This window comes from Meriones unguiculatus, assembly GCF_030254825.1.
Source record: "Meriones unguiculatus strain TT.TT164.6M chromosome X unlocalized genomic scaffold, Bangor_MerUng_6.1 ChrX_unordered_Scaffold_30, whole genome shotgun sequence".
Taxonomy (NCBI): Eukaryota; Metazoa; Chordata; class Mammalia; order Rodentia; family Muridae; genus Meriones; species Meriones unguiculatus.
This window is the reverse complement of record NW_026843706.1, coordinates 2692469-2711846: the sequence shown is the minus strand read 5'-3', so window position 1 is coordinate 2711846 and position 19378 is coordinate 2692469. Positions and strand designations below refer to the sequence as shown.

General features: G+C 38.5%; 1 protein-coding gene across 8 annotated transcripts in view; it reads right to left on the bottom strand.

The window, feature by feature from the left end:
- Positions 1–19378, bottom strand: part of Zfx (zinc finger protein X-linked) — a 45171-nt gene that overhangs the window by 15216 nt on the left and 10577 nt on the right. For all 8 annotated transcript variants that reach the window (XM_060376715.1, XM_060376714.1, XM_060376711.1 and 5 more), the window contains 2 exons: positions 5531–5616; positions 3085–3654 (listed from right to left, as the gene is read on the bottom strand). In XM_060376715.1, the coding sequence (XP_060232698.1) occupies positions 3085–3654; positions 5531–5591 (631 nt within the window). In that variant the 5' untranslated portion in view covers positions 5592–5616. The remainder of the gene's footprint in view (positions 1–3084; positions 3655–5530; positions 5617–19378) is intronic.

The window sequence follows — 19378 nt, the reverse complement described above, 5'->3', positions numbered from 1 at the left end:
TTGAAGCCAGAAAGGCGGAAAGCAGAAGACAGAGTGCTGTCTCCTTTATCATCTGGGACAAAGTCAACTCTTCTCTAGTCTAGCCTTGTTACAGAAAATCTGGCACTGCTATTTAAAAACAGCATTTTGCACCAAGATGGCTTAACGGGTAAAGGCTACCACCAAGGCTGACAATCCATGTCTCATCCTTGGAACCTGCACAGTAGCAAAGAACAGACATCCATAAGATGTCCATCATGACACAAGCACATTTATATGTGTGTATACATAAAATGTACACACATAAAAAAGCACATGTGTGTATAAATAAAATGTAACTTTAAAAATAAAGGGGCTGGCTCAACAGTTAAGAGTACTTAGTACTTGCTTCGTTGCTCTCAAAGAAAATACAGGTTCCGTTTCCAGCTCACTAACCACCACCCATAACACTAACTCCAGTTCTTGTGTAGAAACCACTTCAACTACTGTCTATCACTAATCACTTATTCTTAATCTCTACTGCTACAAGGATTATCTTACAAAAGTAATTGAAAATTGAAAATAAGCCACATCACATATTCCCCTACCAACCAGCAAAAACTTAAAAAGAAAAATCTGCCTCGTGTTGGTTGGCATACAAAAACAAAAAATATAATCTCAAAATAAAGGAGGGGCTTATATTAAGCACAACAGTGATGTAATATAATCAAAATGTTAATATACATACTCTTTTTTAGTTTTTAGTATTTTATTTATGTGTGTGTGTATGTGTATTTGTTTATGTAAAGGGGGCACATGTGCAGAAGAGAGGAAAACTTCTGGGACTCAGTTCTCTCCTTCTACTGTGGGTTCCAGGGACTGAACTGGGGTCACCAGGCTTGTGTAATACATGAGCACTTTTACCTGCTGAGCCATCTCACAGGTCCTAAATGTGTAAACCTTTTGATCCAGTAATTCTATTTCTGGAAATTCATTACAACGAACAAAGTACACAGAGATTTCGGCATATCTTAAGTTTCTACCCTTTCTAGCTACCATTTTTTTTTTTTTTGAGAGAGGGTTTCTCTGTGTGTAGCCCTGGCTGTCCTGAATTCCCTGTGTAGACGAGGCTAGCCTCAAACTCAAAGAGATCTGCCTGCCTCTGTTTCCCTGAATGCAAGGATTACAGGCATGCTAGGTGCCTTTTTAAAAAAATGTGTGTGATGTCCATGAGTGCATGTAGGGTCTGCAGGTGCATGTGCATATGTATCATATGCATGTGGAGACCCAAAGTTGATGCCAGGTGTGTTCCTTTGATGGAGGTCTAGTTTATTTTTTGAGGCAGGGTCTTGCTGAACCTGGAGCTCATTCATTCCCACTAGTCTAGCTAGCCAGCTTAGCCCAAGGTGGCCCCTTCTTCACTTTTTGTCTAAGATCACTGGTGGCTTCCGCGCCAGCCTGGCTTTTACAGGTTTCTGGGGTTCCTAACTCTATGCCCCATACTTACATGACAAGCACTTATTTAAAGAGTCATCTTCTCAATCCCCAACTCTTTGTAAAATATGTCTTCCACTCACCCATACCCTTGCTTCATCTTGCAAAACTAAAATTCATCCTTGACAAAGGTGGACTACTCATGAGTAGTCTCCACAAGAATTCAGTCACAACTCTGCAACCTTCCCTCCTACAGTAGACTGTAAGTCCTTTCCCTGAGGAACAATGGCTTTCTCTGCTTTACACATTCAGGACTTAGCATTAACTGGACCAGCTACAGCAATGCAAACACAAGTAAGCCCCATAAATACATGCGAATGAAGGTTTATTCTTCTTTTTTACAAAGACCAATTATTTCAGCAGTTCTATCATTAACTTGTTGCATCCCAGGCTTACTTCAAACTTGTACAAGTACTGTTTTCTCAACGTTTTGAATGCTGAGATTACAGGTATGCATGTGCCACCGCACCTGGGTTAGAATACCTCAATATCTGTAGAAGATGATATCCTACAAAACGCTGATGGACTCTATTATATGTATACCAATTCCACGTATGAAAATAACTAGGCAAATTTATAAATAGCATATGAGTCTTTATTGGTGCCTTAAGGCATATGAATTTATACTGAGTTAGAACTGTGGTCTATCCAACCTAGAATTTTATACCTGAAAGTAGTACTAAGAAATACGACACAGCACCAAGATGGTGGTGGCACACACCTTTAATCCCAGCACTTGGGAGACAGAAGCAGGTGGATCTCTGTGAGTTCCAGGCCAGCCTGGTCTACAGAGGGAGATTCAGGATATCCAAGTCTACACAGAGAAATCCTGTCTCTAAAAACAAACAAACAAACAAAAACAAAAAGACACAGCTATTCTGCCAGATGTCAACTTAAAACACGTGGAGGTATGTCCCCAAAACACCTTAGTTTGCTTCAGCACTCTAATAAATTCACCATGCTTGAAATCATGTTTCAGTACCATGTTCTTTCCCATTCTGTTCCATAAATAGTATTTTACATGTAATCAAAGTACGTAAGTATTACTGTACATCCAAGAACATAAGTTCATACTTCAGGTTTTCTCTGTCCAGTAGTTTGTTTCCTGTACCTATAAGCATACAAGAATATAAGTAGTTTGGTCATGCATTCTTCCAAGTTGTGTGAGAAGGATCCCAACACTAATAGAAGCTGTTAACAGCACATCACACCCTTCATGATACCACAAAGTTACCGACTGTCTTCCTATAATTGAAGAAAGTATTTCTTTCTATCACATCTTTATCTAAGAAACAAGTCAACCATTACACTTTTCATAATTTTCAATTACCTTACAGACTCCAAACTAAAACTCATTTTATAGAGATTTGTTTTGTTTTGAGACGGTCTCACTTTGTAGCCTTTGCTGACCTGGAACTCACTAAATAGTCCAGGGCAGATTCAAACTCAGAGAATCCGCCTGCTTCTGCTTCCCAAGTGCTACAATTAAAAGTGTGTGCTACCACACTTGGACAAGGTATTTTAATACATTTAATTTTAATGAACACTTAGTTAAGAAAATTTCACCCCTGGTGTAAGTTAGATAAACAGCTGAAGAGGCACCTGTGATAAATACTATACCCCAAGACTTACAGGAAATCATAAGGTAGTCCTCACAGTTGTTTTTGTCATCATCTTGTTGGCTCACAGGGATCCCGTTGGCATCTATGACTGCTTCAGAGGCACAATCTGCTACCAACACTTCTTCTGAAACAACATCGGCGGTCAAAGGATCAGTGACGATTTCTGCTTCTACTACACTATCATGAACCACATGTTCAACATGACCAACATCAGACACATGTATAGATTCACTTGTCAAGACATGTTCAGGCATAGACATTGAGGCTGAAGTAATGTCAGAAGCTAGAACATCATCTGGAACTGTGCAATGTGTTAAAGAAACTTCTTCGGTTACATCTGAGTCGAGCACTTGCTCAGGGATGATGACTGTTTCGGATACATCTGCTTCATCAATAATATCTGGACACTGGACATCTTCTATAACTACATCCTCAATAACATCTTGGATTACAACTGAGTCAGGGTCATCAGGAACAAAATTATGCACGGTTATGTCTGAATCCACAACATCTGACACAAAAACCGTTTCTTGTACTTCCACAACAATTTGATCACCATCCATGTGCGTAGCACCAGCTCCTGAAAAATAAGCAAACTCATAAATAAGTATCGTAGTTTGAATAAGAATGGCTCCTATATAAGCTATATATTACTGTTTAGTTACCTATATATTATAATATATATAATTATTATATATAGTATAATATATTATACTATATATGATATATTATATATAAATATTATAATATATAATATATTATATAATTATATAATATATTATGTATATTAGCTAGATATTACTGTTTAGTGGAACTGTTTTAAAGGATTATAAGGATAGGAGGTGTGGAATTGTTAGAGAATGTGTGTCACTAGAGGTGAGTTTTGAAGTTTCAAAAGCCCACAATAGGCCCAGTCAGTGTGCCTGCCTGTTATTTAACTTGAGTTTCTGTTTCCTCATCAGGAAAATAAGAACAGTAGTATCTGCCCTGCATACTTCACAAGATTGTAAAGATCAAATGGAAATATACGGGAAATGTTCTAGAAAAACTGTACTGACAGTTTTCATTATTATCATGACATAAAATGGAGGCCTGGCAGATTAAGTGATTTGCTAAGATAAATATTCAGTCTTTCATTCTGCCACTTAGTGCATTAGCTAGGTTTCTATTCACAAGCAAGAGCAAATATGCATTGTGCATTTTTCTCCTAAGTTTAGTTTATCTTCCAAGATCAATTATTATATTTCATAATCTAATAAAGAATTACAAACTATGCATTCATCATTATCAAAATGAAACCACCAAACTTGAAAGACTATCCTATGAAAAATGTATGCCCTCTTCTACTAAGTATTTAACTCTGATAAAATTATTAAATATACTACAACCCGACCAATGGGAAATTAGTTAACGCTTTTTCCCCTTCTGCACTTTGGGAAGTGAAGCAAAAGTGTCTTCCTGAATCAAGACTCTTTAAGAGAACCTATGAGAAGGTTATGAAAGCAGGATAGTATCAGGATGCGGAGGACCTTGGTTTATACTTTATCATTTGGGTGACAGAGAACACATATATCACATAATCTACATATTATGGTGTTCTGATTATAGTGAGCTGAATTAAAGAAATTCGGGGGAAGGAATGAATGTTACTGCCAACTAAGACAAGATGAGGGACTATGTGGCAGGAGGAAAATCACGTGAAGCAGATGTAATCAAGGAATTTCTTTTTTCAAAGAGACAAAAAATAGAACTCAGTGGGATAACTAAGCAAGAAGATAACTAAAAAACATTCAAAGTCTGATATTACTGTTGTCAGAGACTAAGTATTCCTTATTTCAAATGCTTGAGACTAAGTCAGGCCAGGAACATGGCACACACCTATAGCCTTAGAGCTCAGGAAGTCTAAGACAGAAGGATAGAGAATTCAATCAGCCTAGATTTTAGAGAGATTCTGTCTCAATAAATAAAATAAAATAAAATGCTTGAGAGATATGTAGTCTATCAAACTTTTCATCTTTTACAAGAGTCACACATACTAATGGAGAGATCCAAGTCTAAACATGAAATCCATTTCTTTCATATGCACCTTACATATATAGCCTAAAGGTCATTTTATATAGTACTTTTTTCATATGCATGTGTTTTTACTTCTAACTATGACAAGTGAGGTAAGGAATTTTCTTTCTACTTGTGGTGTCATGTCAGCACTCTTAAGTTTTGAATTTTGGAGCATTTGGGATTTTCAGATTAAGGATACTCAACTTGTACTGACAAGAATATTAAAGTCAGTTATGAGGAAGTCAGGATTTTAAGAAAAGGGCTGATAATGTGCTCACTTTGACATTTGTAGACCCTGAAATCCAAGCATGACTAATAATGTGAGAGTTTAACTGTGCCCGTCTCAACCTCCCAATTTGGTACATAGAAAGTACAACAAACAATCCAAGTCATTATACCTGTTGCATCAAAAAATGAGTTTGGTGCTTGCGGCTGTAATTCAAGTCCATCTTCTTCCATGGCCTTTAATTCTCAGTCACACCACCTAAATCAAGGAGGAAGGGAAGTCAGTGTTGCTTTTGGTATCCTCTTTTTTTTTTTCTTTTTTAAATGTGACATTTATTTCTGAAGCACTCAAGTTATACAACAGATGAACACTTATCTAATATTTAAACAAATAAATCAAAAGGATCACCTTTATCCAGGCTCATTTTAAATTGAGATACATGCCAGGTATACACCTATCATCACAGCATTTCTGAGGATGAGACAGGAGACTCAAAATTTCAAGAGCAATCTAGGCTACACAGAGGGTTTTAAATCAGTCTCAGCTACATAGTAAGACCATGTCTAGGTGAGGCCTTGTCTCAAATCAATAAAATAAAAATAAATTTAGAGCCCGGTGGTGGTAGGGCATGCCTGTAATCCCAGCACTCAGGAGGCAGAGACAGGCGTATCTCTGTGAGTTTGAGGCCAGCCTGGTCTACAAAGTGAGTTCCAGGAAAACCAGGGCTATTCAGAGAAACCCTATCTTGAAAAAAACCACACACAAACACACAGTAAGTAAATAAATTAAAATACTGTTCTGTATATACACGTGTAGACATCTTTTTTTAAGACTTATTTATCTTATGTGTGTGCATGTACATATGTGTACAACATGCAAGTCTCGTCTCGTGCCCTTGGGTAGAAAAGGGTGCAAGTTCCTCCTAGAAGTAGAGTTATGGGCGTTATAAGCTGCCACATGTGTTCTATATAGGCTATGAATCTGGGTCCTCTGGAAAAGCAGCCAATAATCTTAACTACTGAGCCACTGCTCCAGACCCAAATTTACACATCTTGATGAACGTTCACATAAACACAAAATATGCCAGTTGTGATGGAGTATAACTATAATCCCAGAATTCAGGCAGACTGCTAAATATTCAAGGCCAAACTAGACTACATAACAGGATTTTCATGTGTTTCCCTCCTCTGTCCCAAAAGCCTTAATCACCACCTAGGATCAAGACATAGAACATTCTCATGACTCTACCACTGTCACCTGAGTATATATCATCCTCTCACAGGAATAAACTAGTTCTCTTTTTTCCTTCTTTTTTTTGGTTTGGTTTGGTTTGGTTTTTTTTGAGTCAAGGTTTCTCTGTGTAGCCCTGGCTTTCCTAGAACTTGCTCTGTAGACCAGACTGGCCTCAAACTCAGAGATCCACCTGTCTCTGCATCCCAAATTCTGGGATTAAAGGTGTTGAGTGACCACTGCCCCACAACTAATTTTCTTAAGGTTCAACTAAGATTCATTCTCTAAATTATGGGAAATTTCTGCACTTTTTTTTGCATTACTTCTCTAAACTTCAAACACTATATTCAAACCATATATTGAATCCCAAAGCACATAACTATAATAAACACAACTGTGATAAGCACACTCTGGAATTCCTAACTTACAGTAAGTGACTGTAATGGAAATTTTGGTTTCTTTGTATATTATGTAAAAATGCTTTTGTTTTAATCCCACGTGTGGGATTTTAGTTGCGCTACAGTTTGTCCACATCTGTTAACTGTCACATGCGGGACATGATTTTTGCTAGCTGGTAACTGTCTTCCACGAGCTTCATGGAGAGGAACGTGGTCTAAGACTCAGAATATAACTATGAGGCTGAGAAAGAGACTGTGTGGTGTTCAGCGTGGAGTTCAGTGTTGGTATGTGGCGTGGAGTAGTTTGGAGAGACCAGAGAGCAGGGACAGTGTAGCAGTTTGGAGCAGACAGACAAGAAATGCCTTTGGGCTCAGCAGTATGGAGGAGACAAAGATACTTACAGAGCCCTAAAAGGACCCCTGACCCTAACTAGCAGGGAGAAAGAAAGGGGTCTGGGCCCCTCTCCCCACTAACCTTTTCTATCTCCTGCTTAAAGTTGGTGGGGTTGGTGGATGGGAGGTAGAGGCTTAAACACCCTAAATAAAGTAGAGTTTTAAAGAAAAGTACCACGGGTGGCTTTCTGCTACAAGAGAACTTTCTTAACCCTTGATTTATCTAAGTGAAATGTGCAGAGTGTATTTAACTCTTTTGGCCATAGGTGATTAGCACTAGCTATGAAATGGTTTAAAAAAAGTTAAATTTGAGCATAATAAAATCAAATTCCTACCCTCAAAAATCTGAAACCATGAGCAAAAATCAGTATCTCTTCCTTTCCCCCATCTTCATCCTACTCTTGGTCTCTGCCTGCCTCCATCTCTAGACTGCTAACACACAGGAACTGAGAAAAGTAATTTTCCCACTCTGGCTTAGACTAAAAGTTTACAAACAAAAAGAATCAACTGGCTGTCCCAAGAAAGTAGAATAAGTAGGAATAGGCGGCTTACCAACAGCTCTTTGGATCCTAAGCCCAGAACTTCCTGAAGCCCAGCTTTATCCTCCTGCCTTGGGATCTTTCAACAAGACATCCCAATAACCTTAATTCTCCCTTTTCTACTATAGCAAAACAAAACAAAACTTTAACATATCACATAACATACTACCTAATATTATTTGAGTGCTATTTCAAAATATCAAAGATTTTATTTGCCTATGTTCTCTAAGTACTGCATAAACCTCCTTGCTGGTTTCCGTGTTCTTACTTTCTCACTTTTTTTTTCCTTCTGGTTTTTCAAAACAGGGTTTCTCTGTGTCTTGGACTCACTTTGTAGACCAGGCTGGCCTTGAACTCACAGATATCTGCCTACCTCTGCCTCCCTGAGTACTAAGATTAAAAGTAAAAGTTCTGCACCACCACTGCCAGGTTTTTGTTTTTGTTTTTTTTTTTTTTTTGGTACTTTCTTACTTTCTAATCCAAATTAAATGGGGCTATTAGATGCATCTTTCTTTGGCCTTTAATTTTCTTTGTTGGTAAATACTATATGCTGTAATGGAAGTTTTTATTATTATCATTATTAACAATTTATTCACTTTGAATCCCAGTTGTGGCCCCATCCCTCTACGGACTGACCCTAGCCTATCAAGGTCCCATCAGGACTGCCTGGATCCTCTTCTTCTGTGGGCTGGCTAGGTCTCCCCACCAGGGAGAAGTGATCAAGGAACAGGCAACCTAACCTAGTTCATGTCAGAGACTGTCTCTTCTTCCCTTACTAGGAAACCCACATGGAGACTGAGTTGCCTATGGGCTGGCTATACATCTGAGCAGAGGGTCTAAGTCCTCTCTATGCAGGGTCTTTGGTCTTTGCATCAGTCTCTGCAGTGGTCCCTGGGCCCAGCATTTTTTCTTTCTTTCTTTTTTTTTTTTTTTTACTTTATTGGTCTCCTTTTCGGGAAGATTTAGTTTCTTTAAAAACTTAGCTATGTTGTGTTAATAGGATTTTGTTTTAATCCCAAGTGTGGGATTTTAGTTTGGGCTTTAGTTTGTCCACAGCTGATAACTGTCTCATGTTGTGAGTAGTCTTTGCCTGCTGATAACAACCTGCCTCGTGCAGCATGGGAAGGGTTGGGGTCCAGGGCTCTGAGGATCTAAATATGAGAGCCCAGAGTGGAAAACTGTGGCAGCTTGGAGGCAAATAAGAGAAATAGCTTGGAGGAGACTGCTTTCTGTGTCTGCTGTTGACGGACACTGGTATAACCCCAAAAGAACCCATTGACCCTAAACAGCCAAGAGAAGTAAAGGGGTCTATGGCCCCTCTCCCCACTAATCTTCTCTCTCCTACCTAGCGTTGGGGGTTGGAAGGGAGAGGCTTTAAGGAACCCGAATAAAATAGTTTTAAAACAAGTGCAACAATATGCTTATGAAAATTTAAACAAAATTGTCATTTCTCTTAAGCATCGTTCCTCTCCCCATTAATCTTCTCTCTCCTACCTAGCGTTGGGGGTTGGAAGGGAGAGGCTTTAAGGAACCCGAATAAAAGTTTTAAAACAAGTGCAACAATATGCTTATGAAAATTTAAACAAAATTGTCATTTCTCTTAAGCATCGTTCCTCTGTTCAAAGATTCAAGCTCATACTATCTTAAATTCTAACTCCAAACAAACTTTCTATCATTATCTCTCCCAACTTCCTCCCAAGTACCTCCCACCACCATACATGCGCACACACTTCGATAAACAAAACGCCAGAACATCCCAACCCTGGCCCAGGATGCTAAGACCCATCAGTAACTCTAGTTCTCAAAGACAAAGACAGAAGGACTGCCAAGTTCTCAGCTGGCTACACAGCAAAACTGTTAGAAAGATAAGTCAAAATACCTCAACTCTATATTTGTCTTAGTCCTCATCTCTGCTGTGCTCTTTCCCTGCAAATGTCCTCCCTGCTAAATCCAACATACGCACAAACCCTGAAAATGTCTTCTCTCTACTCAGGACTTCCAGAGCATGTTATCTTTCTTAGTGTATTTGTTAACCACGGCTATTTTTATGACCTATTTTTCATTTATGTATTGAATGCATGCTCGTGTGGTCAGGTGGGCTTTGTATGTGCATACAAAGGTCAGAGGCCAACCTTGAAAGTCTTCATTGATTGTTCTCCACTTTCCTTGTTCTGTTTGTTTTTTAAATTCTTTTAAATTATTTTTTAAATAATTTCAGGTTTCCTTACGGCTTTTCCACACAGCCTTCTTTTATTTATTCCCACCTCCCATCTTCAGTTAAAGGCGCCCATTTTTGCCCTCTGCTGGCTTCTATGGTTACTTCAGATTGTACACAGAAAGCTAAAGATACAAATCTAGGGGCCACAAACAAGAGTGCACTTCCGCCTTTTTGAGACAGGGCTTCTTACTGAACTCTTACTGACTCGGCTAGGCTGACTGGCTAATGAGCTACAGTGACTGCCGTCTCCACCTCACCCCAGATTTTATGTAAGTGCAGAGGATCCAAATGGTCGTAGTCCCTGTAGGTATTTCTATATGCCTAAATTTCATATAGTCCTTAAAGAAACATTACAAGAAACCTAAAACTTATATAGTAAATGTTTTTTAATGTGCCAATAATGATTCTATTCCAAAAAATAGCTATGTTTAAAACTAAAACAAATGATAGCTAGATTAATAAACAAAAAATTAATAAACAAAAAACAAAGTGTATATGCTCTAAGCTATGATTACCCACTCCCTACCAAAATCACCTCTGGCTATAATTCTTTTCTTTTTTAAAAAAAATGTAATTGTGAAATGATAAATGTAAATTAACCTAAGCATAATGAAATGTTACATGAAATTAAGCCAACTAAGGCAATAAAAGGGATACATTAAGGTACTTAAGCCTCTCCCTACATCAGACTAATTCCTATCAACTCTTAAACATTCTCAACTTGTAAAGCAAGCATATTACTCAGCTTTTATCTTCCTTGGCTTCTCTATTAGACTGACAGATAATCAAGTTCACAGATTCTGAAGGTCATTCCCACCTACTTTTTGAAGCACCATCCAGTAAGTATAATGATCTTGTAGAATGTATACAATTTACCCTTGTTCATTCAAATGCTGATTTCTCTACCCCACTATCTGGTTTCAATCCAGACATTGCATCACTGGACATAAACATCACCTGTCTCAGGTTTGTATAAACATGCCACCATTTGTTTTCTGTATTATCTATAAAACAACCAGCCACAAGGCTGAGCAATGGAGAGATTAGGGTGGGACATCCCGGAGGGGAGGAGAAGGAATCAAGTGGGAGGAGTAGGAGGGCAGATATCGGTAGGAGAGGAGTTGGAACAAGGAGAGATGACTAAAAGCAAGTATAATGGGTAAAATCTGAATGGTAGGAAACTCTGAGGGCTTGGAGGTTTAGGATGGAGTAACTATTGTCCAGCATTGTGCTCCAGGTTAATTAAATAAATCCTAGTCTCTGTGTGATGAGTTGGTTATATAAAGCTGGTTTAGGAATAACCAATGCTTAACTAAAAGATAAACAGTAAATATTAATAATTGACAACACCATCCTAACCTCCTTCTCCTTCTCTAACATTCACCCTGACTCTCCTCACCACATTACAGGGCCTGACCTCACTCAGCCTGGTACACTTATTCTTTTACTGTTTTCTCTCTACTCCCCTGGTTCAAGAATAATTTATACAGAACAGCAAAATCTATATACTCAGAGAAGGGCCTAATGCCTCCACCAGACTGATGACTCTTTCGGCCACTATTCCCTCTTCCACTCACAGTCAGTTGAGGGTGCCATATCTTGTCAACCATTTCTCCACAGGACTTCTCAGGAATACAATTGTGAAACGATAAATGTAAGTTAACCTTCTAAGCATAATGAAACGTTACATTTCATTATCGTTCTTATCACCTCCAGTATTACTGTTGTCTCTCAGCTTCCTGATCTCTGAGGCATGAAAACAGTCTCTCAAGTGGCCTTGCTCTTTTCTGCCACTCCCATAACAAATGATTAGGAACCCTGAACAAGTAAGAGCTGGTGCCAAGTTCTGAGGCATTCCTGCTATCTATCTGTGAAATATGAATCCTCCTACCACTGCTTTGATCATAGCATTCCCCTGGGCTCAGAATACTTCAGCAGCTCCCCAACATTCAGGGTTTTTACAATATGAACCCAATATGCCAGGAAAATTATTTGCTGTTATTCTCATCTTTTTATTGTATACATATTTGAGCAAACATGGAAGAGGAACGGAAAAAAAAAAACACATTTTCGTATTTACAAGCAGAAATGACTATACCTAGGGCTTTGCAACCCCTCTGGGGTTAGACTTGTTAATTCACTCTGACAATCAAAATGAAACTGTTAGAAAGGGAACTACTTAGAAAACCTGATCAAGTAAGAGTGTGATCAAGTAAGGGTGGTTTAAAAGGGTGGGCCAACAATGACACACAAGTGTCTGTGTGTCGGGGAGCAGGAACCAATTCCCAAATGAGATAAACAGAATGCTTCAGAGCACCACAATGAAGTAGATTTAAAGTACTAAGGTTGTTACTACATTTTTAAAAATTGCCTCAAAACACCTCTGAGACTCTGTCACCCCAATTTACAAAAATATCCCCTCCTGGTACAAAAGGCATGATTCCGAAAAAAATCACAATGGAAACTTAAGTTTTGAGAAAATAGTGAACTAGGTGAAACCCAGCAAATCCTCCCCCAACTTCCTTCCTACCAATCTTTGAAAACAGAGCAATATAAACACCCCCACCAAGTCAATGGGAAGAGTGCTGGGAGCAATTGTATGCTGGATTGGCAGAAGCAAGCAAGCGAGCTTCCTGAAGGTAGCCCACTCGTGTTTTTTTTTTTTTTTTTTTTTTTTTTTTTTGCATCGCTAATGAATGGTGTAGGCAAGGCCCCAAGGATTTTGCCTCAAGACTGCTTATTGTTGGTATACTGCCTTTCCATGCATGTCACATATCTAGCATGGCAAAGACCCTCTCTGCTTATTACTTCATTCTGTTCGGAAGATTTCCTGCCTACTATTTTGAAGATGTACCTTCATGACATGGTGCTGCTTAAACAAACTGATGATTTCATAACCCCTGATGATGATTTTAAAGAATTTCTGATTTGATTCAAGTAACCCTCCTTCAGTGTAAGTAAAGCTGCTAGGAGCTTAAGAACCTCCTTAAGTCAAGCACTTGATTTACATTCATTCTAGATTTAATCCAAGGATAAGGCCCAGGTGTACAGCATGATAAGACCATATGAATATAGAAATAAAGAATAAATGGTTAGTTATACAAGACAACTGTTTCTTAGAAAAATCTTGACTTAAAAAAACTTGCTTTGAACACATAACGTACATCTGAAATAAGATTAAACTGCTTTGAACTCATAATGAGCCTATTTAAATATTAGGATCAATAGTCCTGCTGTAACTCCCTTTTTTATGTAATGATTATATCCTTGAATGATGTAATTTTTTCCATACATAGAGAAGAACCTTTCCATACATAGAGAAGGACACTTTCTTGGCTTTTTGGTACTAGAAATTTCAAGGGCCTCGAACGCAGAGCAAATACTCTACCACTGAGTTGAATCCCAGTCCTCTTTTTCACTTTTTGAAGCAATTTCACTGTTCAAATCAGCTTTTAATTTACTCTATATACCAGGCAAACCTTTAGTTCTAGCCTTCTATCTCAGTCTTCCTAGTAGCTAGGATTACATGTTTATGTCATATGGTCCAGCTAAGTTATTACATAGTAGATATTTTCTTACCTTTTCTCAAGACACTGCTAATGCATTTGATTTTTTTCAGAACTAGAGATTGATCCTAGACCTAGTAAATACTAAGTGCTCTACTACTCATCTTTAACCGCAACTTCTTCCATTTTCTCTAGTCAGTTCTTTTTGAGACTATCTAGCAAAGGCTGACTCCAAACTGATGCAATTCATGCTGGCCTCAAACTGCTGAGTGTCACTCTACTGGCTTCTCTATTCTCTTTACTCCAATTAGAATTTCTAATTTGGGTTAAGTACTACTACATCTGCCCTCTATTATCACTTTAACTTTCTTATTTGCTTTTGAATTTGTGTTTATGTGTGTGGGTATGGGGGGGGTGCAGGTACCTGCTGAGGCCAACTGTGGGATCTTCTGGAGATGAAGTTACAGGTGGTAGTGATCTGCCCGACATGGATGCTGGGAACTGAATTCCAGTTTCTATTAGTATATATTCTTAACCACTGAGTTCTTTCTCCAACCCCTAACTTTCCCCTTATTGTAATTACCTTTCTACTAACTTTTCTATACTAGCTAACTTGATCCTTTGTTTTATTTATGTTTTGTTTTTGAGACAAAATCTCTTATTTTATCGCTGGCTGTTCTGGCTGTCCGGGAAATACAGAGATCCACCTGCCTCTGTTGGGATTAAAGAGGTACGCCACCACACCCAGGAAGAGATCCTATTTTAGTTCCTAAACTGAGAGGTTGTCTTCCCAAAGCAATGTTCTAAACTTTTGATGGACAAAAGTCTTCACAGATATTTCTGAGATTCCAATGCTTATTCTATACCCGACAACACACCGTCTTCTCTTGTGTTTCATTTTTCAGTTGGTTGTTTTGAGCACCTCTTCCAAACCACAGGTTTTCCTCAAAAGTACTGTTCCTTTGGGTTGTCCACATTTATAGACCAGTCGCTAAATTAGTTAGACTGACAGCTGGGAGACTTTCCTCAGCCCCATTTAAAAATCTGTTTTGCCAAGCAGTGAACTGGAGTTCTAACAGTCAACGTCTACGTCAAAAGCATGCGTTCTAGTATGTGTACACAGAGGGAAAAACAAAAACAAAACATATCATCAGTCAAGCTTTTCTTCTGTAGTGAAAAAGTATTACACTTTCCAGCTCCAGTATCACATCCTTCAGAATGACTACACTGTCTCTTAGCTGCGCCTGGTGGCCCAGGCCTATAATCTTACCTACTTGGGATACTGAGGACTTGTTAAACTACAAAGCAAATTCAGTTTCAAAAAATAAAAGAAGACTCAGTAGTGGTGCCCCAGGGAGGTCAATCTCTCTGCATTCAAGGCCAGTGTGGTCTACAAAGCAAGTTCCAGCCTGGGCTACACAAGAAAACCGTATCTCAAAATAGACAGACAGACATGGAAGACAGATAAGATAGGCAGGCAGGCAGGCAGAGATAGATAGATGGATGAATAGGAAGGAAGGAAGGAAGGAAGGAAGGAAGGAAGGAAGGAAGGAAGGGAAGGAAGGGAAGGAGGGAGGGAGGGAGGGAGGGAGGGAGGGAGGGAAAGAGAGAGAGAGAGAGAGAAAGAAAGAAAGAAAGAAAGAAAGAAAGAAAGAAAGAAAGAAAGAAAGAAAGAAAGAAAGAGAGGGCTTAGAATATAGCTTAGAAGTACAGCATGCACAATGCCCTCTGCCAATCACCAGTATCACAAAATTAAACACACTGCCCCAACCTTTCTTGCCACAGCTTTTCTTGCCATTCCCTTCTGCAATACCACCAGAGACAGGCCTACCTATATACTGACAGAGAAATGGCTCAGCTTTAATCATCTGACGACATCCATCTTTCTCCTAGGACCTTTCTGCTTTGGACATTGGTGAATTTACAGGATGCTAATTTTTAATATAGGGCCTCAGATTCACTAAAACGTTTTTGTTTTTTGCCACTGTCAGATTCTAAATTGCTTTATTCAAGGAGAAAGTCACTATATTCTAATTAAAAGTACAAGGTTCCTCCCACCTCTGGATTTTTTTCCTCAATGTGAGTAAAGGTGTTTGATATTTATTCTGTTAAATTTAAAGTCATGATTTTTTTAAATGTACCATAGAAAATAGCATGAAAGTCCATAAAAAATCCATAAAACAGAAATTTAAAAAAATTGAATCACTAAGTAACACATTATAAAATTTAACAAACCAAATATTCTTAGACATACGTAACTAATCAAGTCAAACCTTAGTCCCTAAGAACAGATTATTTTATTTTCAAACGATGATGCTCACCTCCTCTGTCAAAGGAAGAAAAAAAATGCCAGCTGTTGTGAATGGAAGAACCCTGTCCTTTCTTGCCCTGTCCTACTTGGAACTTGCGTATGCTTCACTCAGGAATTCAGTGCCAAGTTTTTGTTACAGACTAGTTTTTCCATAAAACCATTCTGTGCCAATTGACAACTTCAAGGTTTTGTTTGCTTAAAGTTTAAGAGTCCAAACTTTCACAATCTATTAAAAATTGGCCCTAAAATGACAAACTTAAAACCCTTATTTTTCCAAAGTCTCTATTCCTTCTCAGGTTAAGAGCTGCCAAAAATATCCTCTAAATTTAGCTGTATTTGTAAGCTAACAATACCACACTATGTTAAATGCTTTTAAGACTAGCTTGATGGTAGGAACAACACAGGCTTTGCACTTGTTTTCAGATATATGAAGCAAAAACCTCTTTTATAAAAAGCACTGCCCTTTAAATGCATGCAGTAATTTACCAATCCACTGCTGCCATAGAACATTATACAATTTATCAAAATAGAACAAATATAACTCGACTCTTTGGTTCGCCCCCCCCCCCCTTTTTTTTATGTGCATTGGTGTTTTCCCTGCATGTATGTCTGGGTGAGGGTGTGAGATCTTAAGAGTTAACAGTTGTGAACTGCCATGTGGTTACTGGGGATTGAATCCAGGTCCTCTTGAAAAGTAGTCAGTGCTCTTAATCACTGAACCATCTCTCCAGGCTTGGTTCACCCTTTTGACTTCAAAGTGACTAATCTTTAAACTGCTTTGTAACTTTTGCTAAGATTTTCAACAGATCTCCTCTGCCTTTAGATGTAGGTGTACAGGAGTGAAGTGTATAAAACAAAGGTGAAGACAATACTTTAAAACCTAATACAGAGTGGAGATTGACCTAAACTACATTGGGCAAGCATACGTGAAATAAAATTGACATGTGAAATTTTTAAAAAGTTAATTTCCATCAAATGCAATGCAGGGTAAAGAAATGTTGGTATCATTAGAAAGTGTTTTCTTACCCATTTGTTTTGTTCCTATAACATCTGCCAATCTTTTCCCAAACTGGGCATATAGTTCATCACTGGCCTAGTCATTTTGGGAGTTGCTAACTTGGTTGAGTGCTTTTCTTGTGCATTCCCTTTCTCAATGAATAATATATGTCCTTGCATGGGGGTGGGGAGGCATGGTAGTAGCAGCACACACCTTTAATCCCAGATGAGAGGCAGAGGCAGGTGCATCATCTCTGAGTTCAAAGCCAGCCTGAACAGTTCCATGACAGCCAGGGCTACACAAAGAAACTCTCAAAAACAAACAAACAAACAAAAACCCAACAACTTAGGCTGGTTGTGGTGGCACAATTCCAGCACTGGTATGGCAGAGTCAGGAGGATCTCTGTAAGTTTGAGGCCATCCTGTTCTAAATAGTCAGAGACAGCCACAACTATGTAGAGACCCTCTCTCAAACTAAAACCCTTTCCAATACATGAGAACTTAAAGGGGCCCTACCTCCTTTCCACCAACCCTCAATGCTAGGCAGGAGAGAGAAGATTGGTAGGAGAAGGGGGCCAGACCCCTTTACCTCTTCCAGCTGTTTAGGGTCAATGGGTTCTTTCAGAGCTCTACCAATCTCAATCACAAACGCAGCCAGCAGTCTCAACCATGTGGCTGCACCCCAAACCATTTCTCTGTCTGTCTGCTCCAAACAGTCACACCGTCCGTCTCTCTAAACTTCTACATGCCACACCACTTCTTTCTCCTGGCTCTCATATTTATATCCTCAGAGTCCTAGACCATGCCCCTCTCTGTACTGCAGGAGGCATGAGGTAGGCCCAAGGTACGGTTACCAGCTGGCAAAAGCCACGGCCTGCATGATACAAGTAACAGCTGTGAACAAAATATAGCCCAACTAAAATCCCATACTTGGGACTAAAACAAAAACATATTTACACAACATAACTGAGTTTTCAAAGAAACCAAAACTTCCATTAGAAGGGCTTGGAGTTGTTGTTTTTAAAATTTTTCGTTACATTTATTTATTTAGTATTCAGGAGTACATGCACGTGGGTGTGCACAATCTCAAGACACACATTCTCCTGAAGGTCAAAGGGCAGCCTGTGAGTCAGCTCTCTCTACCATGTGGTCTCCAGAAATTGAACCCACATAGTTCAGCAGGTATCCTCACCAAATGAGTCATTTGCCATTGCTAGATTTTTATTTTATTTTATTTTATTTTGAAAAAGAGTCTCATAACTCAATAACCCAGGCTGTCCTTGAACTCACTGAAATCTTCCTGCCTCAGGCTCCTGAGTATTGAAATGACAGGGGCTAACTACCATATATGCCTTACATTTTCAGTTTAATGTAGTCTCACTTTCAGTTACTTTATTCAAACTAATTCTTTCTTAATTGTCTTAATTCTTACCTAGTTTTTAAAAATCTCATATTGTCACTTTGTATTTTTTCAAACATTTAAAATATTTATAAAATATTTATAAATTATAAAGGGTTGGGGGTGTAGAACAGTGGTAGAGCAACTTCCTGGCATGTATAAAACCGGGTTCTATACTCGACACCATAGATATAAACTATGAACATGAATTCATTTTTTTCATTATATTTTATTCATTATTTTTGATTGATTTTTTTTCGAGAAAAGTATCTCTATCTAGTCCTGTGGGTCCTGGAACTCCTATGTAGACCAGGTTGGCCTTGAACTAAAGATCTACCTGCCTCTGCCTACCAAATGCAGAGGTTAAAGGCATGTAACACCATGCCAAACTATGAACAGTTAACATCACTGTTTTACCCACCAACTCTAAAAGTAACTAATAGTGAACTGAGGCTATACCCTATCTACATAAACACATGATTTCCATTACTGCTTTTCCTAAATACATTATACTAACACCAGTAATGGTCTCCACATGACTTAAACACTGGCAAGAACATAATACTGGGCCTTTCTCTAACTAGAACAATGTTTTTAAGTTGGCAGCTGCAGAACTGTAGAGTGTGCTTCTACACTGATCTTCTGTTAATGCAATTAGCAATAGGCTTTGCACATAACTTAATAAATTCTTGAGTCGTTAAACAAAAGAACAGGCTGGGTTTGCCATACAATACTAGCCATAAACATGCTCCAAGCTGACTATCAACAAGTGCTTTTAAACTGCATGATTTTTCCCTGAAACTAAACTAAAGAACCAACTAATTTAAGGAGGGAATAATCTAAGGTTGAAGGCTGACTTTTTTTTTTCCAAAAAAATACAAAGACAAAACACTACTAAACTAAAAACATAATAATTTAAAAAAAGTGTGGTGAGCTGATACAAGAAGAAAAAAAAAAAGGAAAAACTTCCAAGGAAAGTGTAAGTCAATGAGGGGACATGCAAACTAGCAGCATTAACTTTGTTAGACAC